General features: G+C 42.8%; 1 protein-coding gene across 1 annotated transcript in view; it reads left to right on the top strand.

Annotated features, from left to right (window-relative positions):
* Nucleotides 1–7,065, top strand: part of HSD17B6 (hydroxysteroid (17-beta) dehydrogenase 6) — a 40,999-nt gene that overhangs the window by 32,139 nt on the left and 1,795 nt on the right. The window contains exons 4-5 of the mRNA XM_011926079.1: nt 1,321–1,579; nt 5,648–5,811. Of these exons, the coding sequence (XP_011781469.1) occupies nt 1,321–1,579; nt 5,648–5,811 (423 nt within the window). The remainder of the gene's footprint in view (nt 1–1,320; nt 1,580–5,647; nt 5,812–7,065) is intronic.

Below are 7,065 nucleotides of genomic sequence, written 5' to 3'. Positions count from 1 at the left end.
CCCGCCTCTACTAAAAACACACACACAAAAAATTAGCTGGGCGTGGTGGCGGGCCCCTATGGTCCCAGCTACTCGGGAGGCTGAGGCAGGAGAATGGCATGAACCCTGGGGGCGGAGCTTGCAGTGAGTGGAGATACCGCCACCGCACTCCTGCTGGGCAAGACTCCGTCTCAAAAAAAAAAAAAAAAAAAGTTCTAAGTTGCTAGCCAATCAAGACAAATACAAAACGTGAGGTCCCGTTGCAGCCAATAAAAACCAGACACAGCAATAAAATAGACAAGTCGGGTTATAAATGACCCTGTCTTCTATGTTCCGTATACTCTCATGGCGAAACTGCTGGCGAGTATACCCTTTCTGCAAAAAGTAAAAAAAATGGCCTTACTAAAAAAATTAAATTTACGTTCAAGCGCTATTTCTTTACGACACCAAAAAACAAACACTTTAAACAGGGAGGGCTTCTTTAATCTGTTCATTATCAGTTCTGGAAAATTCTTAGCCATCATTACTTCAAATGCTGCCTTTATTCCATTTCCCTCCCTTATTTCTGGATCTGATTAGACATATGTTAAATGTTTTTACTTTGGTCTGACTTCCTTTTTCTTTCATGTTTTTCATCTCTTTATATTTGTGCCATAGTCTGTATAATTTTCTTTACTGTCTTCCAGTTTGCTATTTTCTTTCTTCCACTATGTCTATCTCCTATTAAACCAAATTTTAAAATTTAAAAATGTCTATCAAATTTTAATATTTCAATAGTTGTATCTTTTATTTCTGGAAGTTTTATTTGGTTCTTTCTCAAATCTGCTTGATCAGTTTTATAGTATTTTTATTAATATTTTCAATGCTTTTATTTAACAATTATATTTAGCAGGCTGGCCATGGTGGCTCACGCCTGTAATACCAGCACTTTGGGAGGCTGAGGCAGGTGGATCACGAGGTCAAGAGATCGAGACCATCCTGGCCAATGTGGTGAAACCCCATCTCTACTAAAAATACAAACATTAGCTGGGTGTGGTGGCCTGTGCCTGTAGTCCCAGCTACTTGGGAGCCTGAGGGCAGAAGAATTTCTTGAACCTGGGAGGCAGAGGTTGCAGTGAGCTGAGATCGTGCCACTGTACTCCAGCCTGGCGACAGGGTGAGACTCTGTCTCAAAAATAAATTATATTTATCAAACTTATATGTTATATAATTTGGGCTGCAAACTCTCCTGGGGTAGTTAGTGGTTATGATTCCTCAAGAGTGATTCTTTCCCCACCAAAGTTCAAAATGGAGTATTTTTGCCTGAAATGAAACTTCTGATATGACTTTTAATTGTTTTAGGACTCTGGGGACTGGTGAACAATGCAGGCGTTATTAAACCAGTGACCATATGTGAGTGGCTGAACACTGAGGACTCCATGAATATCCTCAAAGTGAACCTCATTGGTGTGATCCAGGTGACCTTGAGCATGCTTCCCTTGGTGAGGAGAGCACGGGGAAGGATTGTCAATGTATCCAGCATTCTGGGAAGAGTTGCTTTCTTTGCAGGAGTCTACTGTATCTCCAAGTATGGAGTGGAAGCCTTTTCAGATATTCTGAGGTAACTCTCTTAGGTTAAAACAAAAACAACTATTGAGCACTGAAATATGTCCCAGGCATTGTGCTAGTTGCTTTCACCTATCTTATTTCATCACTCCTCAAATCTTGATACACAGATATTATTACTAGTCTATTTTATATAGACAACAGCCTCAAATTTACATATCTTTCCCAAAGTTCACCTACCATAGCCAGAATTTGGCAGAACTGTGTTTTGACCCAGGTCTTTATCTTCTACCATTATGTCATAGTTTAATTCTCAATATTTATTTTTTAGTTTTGAGATAGGGTCTCACTCTGTTGCCCAAGCTGGAGTGCAGTTGTGTGATCATCATGGTTCATTGCAGCCTCAACCTCCCGCACTCAAACTATCCTCCCACCTCAGCTTCCCTGGTAGCTGGGACTGTGGGTGCACACCACCATGCCCAGCTAATTTTTTGTAGTTTGCAGAGATGGAGTCTCATTATGTTGCCCAGGCTAGTCTCAAATGCCTAGGCTAAAGTGATCTTCCTGCCTCAGCCTCCGAACATGTTGGGATTACAGGCATGAGACACTGTGCCCGGTCTGACTTTTATTCATGCATTCTTTCAGTTCCATGTCCTTCTACCAGCTGCTTCATTCTTTTTATAGAACCCCCCCACCCCAGTATATATATGTGTGTATCATATATATGTATGTATGTGTATTTATTTATTTTCTGAGACAGAGTCTCACTCTGTCACCCAGGCTGGAGTGCAGGGATGAAATCTTGGCTCACTGCAACCTCTGACTCCTGGGTTCAGGTGATTCTTGTGCCTCAGCCTCCCAAGTAGCTGGGACCACAGGTATGTGCGACTACACCTGGCTAATTGTTTTATTTTTAGCAGAGATGGGGTTTCACCATGCTGGCTAGGATGGTCTCGAACTCCTGACCTCATGTGATCCACCCACCTTGGCCTCCCAAAGTGCTGAGATTACAGGTGTGAGCCACTGTGCCTGGCCCATTTATTTATTTTTAAGAGACAGAATTTCACTATATTGCATGGGCTGGAGTGCAGTGGCTATTCACAGGCATGATCATAGCTTACTACAACCTTGAACTCCTGGGCTCAAGCTGTCCTGCTGCCTTAGCCTGCTGAGTAGCTAGGACTACAGTCCTGCACTACTGCACTCAGCCTATTTTCCTTACAGTTCTTGAGAGAGAATCCTATTGGCTGAGTTCATTTTTTGTGTGTGCCAGGTGACACCACATTGTGTGACATTTTTGTGCATGGTTATGGGTAAGACACTGCTGGAAGTACTTTCCATCCATTAAATCATTTAACTTTCACAGCAACCCAATGAAGAAGGCATTATTTTTATTCTTATTGTACATCTGAGGAAACTGAGGCACAGAGGTTTAGTAATTTGCCCATGGTCATATTGGTAATCACAGGCAGAGCTACTGTTCAGCCTTGCAAGGGACTCTCCTCCTATCAAGTCCCCTTCCTGGTCCAATCAGCTGTGGACAAGAGGCTGTAGTAACATGGTCCAAAATACTGCTGTGCACACTCCTCTTTAGCAGGGGCTGACTTTTGGGCAGTTTCACTAGGAAATGGGCTGTGAATATTAAAGGCAACATGTATTGACTTTCTATGACCACTGTGATAAATTACCACAGGTAATTTATGGTATATGGTATTTTAAAGCAACACTTTTTTTTGTAATCAGTTTGTAATTGGTATCACTGGGTCAAAACTGAGGTGTTGACAGGGCCACATTCCTTCTGAAATTCTTTGGCTGTGGCTACATCACTCCAGTCTCTGCCTCGGTGGTCACATCGCCTTTTCCTCTTTTGTCAGTCATCAGATCCACTTCTGCTTCTCTTACGAGGATCTTTGTGATTGCATTTAGGGCCAACGCAGAAATCTAGGATAACCCCCTATCTCAACAGCCTTAACTTAATCACACCTGCAAAGTCTTTTTCACATAAGGTAACATTTACAGGGATTAGGACCTGATCTCTCTGGGGGCCGTGATTTAGCCTACCACATACCATGACTGGTGTGTAAGTGTTGCAATGTGAGTGTTACATGCCTAGGGAGGAAACAGAGAAATAGCCAAGAAAGTACATGAGTTGTTACCATGCGGTAGGCACCTCACTTGGCTTCCTGCCTATGTAACACTCTGTGTACTGCCACAGGGCTGCTGTGTGATTTACCATCACCTATGACTGGTCTCTCAGACTCCTTGACTCATTCCCAGACTAAGAGCAAAGATTTATCCTTCCAACATTCAAATGACTATGTAATTCCTTTAGAAAATTCAAGTTCACCCTAGTTGTGCTCAGGATAAACAGGCAAAGGAAATTTTGTTCTATATTTGCATTGGAGTATTAAAGGGGAATGGAGACAAGGTGTGGTAGAAATCAGAGTGAGAAAACTCTAAGGAGAAGTGAAATTTAGAGGAGGAGAGTCACCTCTGGCTGCAAAGCCCTTTCCTCTTCTCCGTTGCATATGGGCACCTGGAGACTCTTTTTGAAGCTCTAACATGGAAGGTTTTAGGTTTTGGTTTGGTAAGCGAGGCTTTTCCCTTAGAACAGTAATTCTTAAACTCTAGCATGCCTCAGAGTCACCTGGAAGTCTTATTGAAACAGATTATTGAGTCTCACCCCCAGAGTTTCTAATTTAGTAAGCCTAGACTGGGGCCAAATATGTTGCATTTCTAAAATGTTACCAGATGCTGATGATGCCATTGATCCAGGGTCCATACTTTGAGAACCACTGCTTAGAGGTCATAATGCTTTGTGATCTGCCTCCTTATGGACCATTATTTCAAACGTTTCGTCTTGCTGTCAGCTTGAGCTTTGTCTTCTCCAGCAAGGCTGCCTGAACCTGTAGTTTAGGGAACACTCCTCATCACTGTCCCTAGAGCTCCTAGAGTATGCCTCTGCCGTGGTGCACAATGCTGTGTTACTTCTCTCGGTGTAGGTGGCACTTAGTGCAGTACTTAGCCTATAATCAGCCCTTGATAAGTATTTTTGGAACTGTTTGTTGAACTAACTTGAATATTCTGGAACTGGCAATTTTAATGCTCACATCCTGTTTCATTAGTGATCTCTTAGTCAACACACTATCATTTTCCACAATCCCGTGCTTTTGCATGTGGAATTCCCATTGCCTGGTTTGTTATTCTTCCTTTTTCTTCACTTGGAAATTTCCTTTTGTCTTTTAAGATAATGGTCCCCAACCTTTTTGGCACCAGGGACCTGTTTCGTGGAAGACAGTTTTTTCACTGCCCTGGGTGGGGCTGGCGGGAAGAAAGAGATGGTTTCGGGATGAAACTGTTCCACCTCAGGATTCTTACAGGGAGCGCACAACTTAGATCCCTCGCATGCACAGTTCACAATAGGATTCATGCCCCTGTGAGACTAATATCTGGCTGATCTGACAGGAGGCTGAGCTCAGGCGGTAATAACGCTGGCTTGCCCACTGCTCACCTCCTGCTGTGTGGCCCAGTCCCTAACAGGCCCAGGACTTACCGGAAACCTGGGGATCCCTGCTTTAAGACTCAACTGAAATATTTTTTTCCTCACTGAAGACTTCCCTGACTCCCTCAGAAAATCTATCTGTACTTCCCTCTCTACTTTCATAGCCCCTTGAATGCCTCTCCTTTATCATTCTTTTGAGTTGTGTTGTAATTATTTGCCTACTTGTTGGACTCACCCACTGTGAGCTTTCTGAGGTGAGGAACTGAGTCTTAATCTTCTCAGTTTATGAGACACTTAGCACAGTGCCAGTCATAATAAATGCTCATTTTATTTATTGTCATTGGTATCCTTCATGCCTCTAGAGTCTAGCACACAGTAGGTACTTAACAACTCTTTATTAAATGAGTGATTCTAGAGTTGAATGGTTATGGTAGTTGGTGTAATAATTTCCTAATTGTTGGATCCAGGGATGTTTATATTTAAATTTTTTTCCTTTCAATTTCTTTAGTCTTTAAAATATTCAGTAAAGGTATTTTATAATCTTTTTTATTTTGCTTTTCCTTCCTGAAAGTATTGAAATGGTAGTGGTTTTTAATCATAACTTTTGGGGTTTTATTTCAGGCGTGAGCTTCAACATTTTGGGGTGAAAATCAGCATAGTTGAACCTGGCTACTTCAGAACGGGAATGACAAACCTGACACAGTCCTTAGAGGAAATGAAGCAACGTTGGAAAGAAGCCCCCAAGCATATTAAGGAGACCTATGGACAGCAGTATTTTGATGCCTGTAAGCTTTCTTCTTTTGATAGGGATAATGGGTACCCTGTATTAGTCCATTCTCATGCTACTATGAAGAAATAACTGACACTGGGTAATTTATAAAGAAAAGAGGTTTAATTGACTCACAGTTCTGCATGGCTGGGGAGGCCTCAGGAAACTTACAATCATGGCAGAAGGCACCTCTTCACAGGATGGCATGAGAGGGAATGAGTGCAAGCAGAGGAAAGCCCCATATAAAACCATCAGATCTTGTGAGAACTCACTATTGTAAGAGCAACATGAGGGAACCACCCCCATGATTCAGTACCTCCTACCAGGTCCCTCCCACGACATGTGGGGATTATGGGACTATAATTCAAGATGAGATTTGGGTAGGGACACAAAGCCAAACCATACCAATACCCTTGCATGAGAAAGGGAAAAGAGGGTTGGTGGACAATGATTGGCAGATCCTCTCAGAACAAAGTTCCTTAAATAAAACTTTCCCAGAACAGAAGGAAGTCAGGAAGGTCCCAGTGCTCTCATGGTTGGCTTGGTCTGATGACTATCACAGTTGAGGAAGGGGACATATAGGCAGCCTGGGGCCAGGCTCTTCCCTGCCCTGTCCTCTGTGGGCCGGGGCACCCAAGCACTAGGAGGTATTACATACTTAGAGGCATGGAAGCTTGAGAGGGTGTGCCCCTTGGTAGCATGGCAGGGCTGGTGTGAGATGTCTGCTCAAGTAAAGTGCAGTCTTCATCATTGTTTACCCTTTTGATAACAAAGGGCTTGTCCACAAACTATGTGTCTTAATGTGACAGGAGAAAGCATGTAGGTGAGAAGAGGTAAGTCAGTGAGGACAAGTCTTTGCAGGGCCTTATGGGCCATTCCCTGAGGCTATACTTCTCATGTTCAGGTGATAGGAGCCTTGTGGGAGTGGGACTGGTCAATTTCCTATACGAATATTATTCTGAAGACCTGGAGGAGGAGGTGGCAGTGAAAAATGGGAATGACTTCTAATAGGTACAGGGTTTCTTTTCAGGATGATGAAAATGTTCTAAATGTAGATAGTGATGATGATTGCACAACTCTGAATATACTAAAAATTATTGATTTGTACACTTTAAATGGCTGAATTTTATGATATATGAATTATATCTCAAGAATGTTAAAAAAAAATTCCAGTTGAAAAAGTATATTCCCGGGCTGGGCGCGGTGGCTCAAGCCTGTAATCCCAGCACTTTGGGAGGCCGAGACAGGCGGATCACGAGGTCAGGAGATC

Source organism: Colobus angolensis, unplaced genomic scaffold (assembly GCF_000951035.1).
Source record: "Colobus angolensis palliatus isolate OR3802 unplaced genomic scaffold, Cang.pa_1.0 Scaffold67, whole genome shotgun sequence".
Lineage (NCBI taxonomy): Eukaryota > Metazoa > Chordata > Mammalia > Primates > Cercopithecidae > Colobus > Colobus angolensis.
Note: the sequence above shows the minus strand (reverse complement) of the source record. Positions and strands in the feature narration are given on the sequence as shown.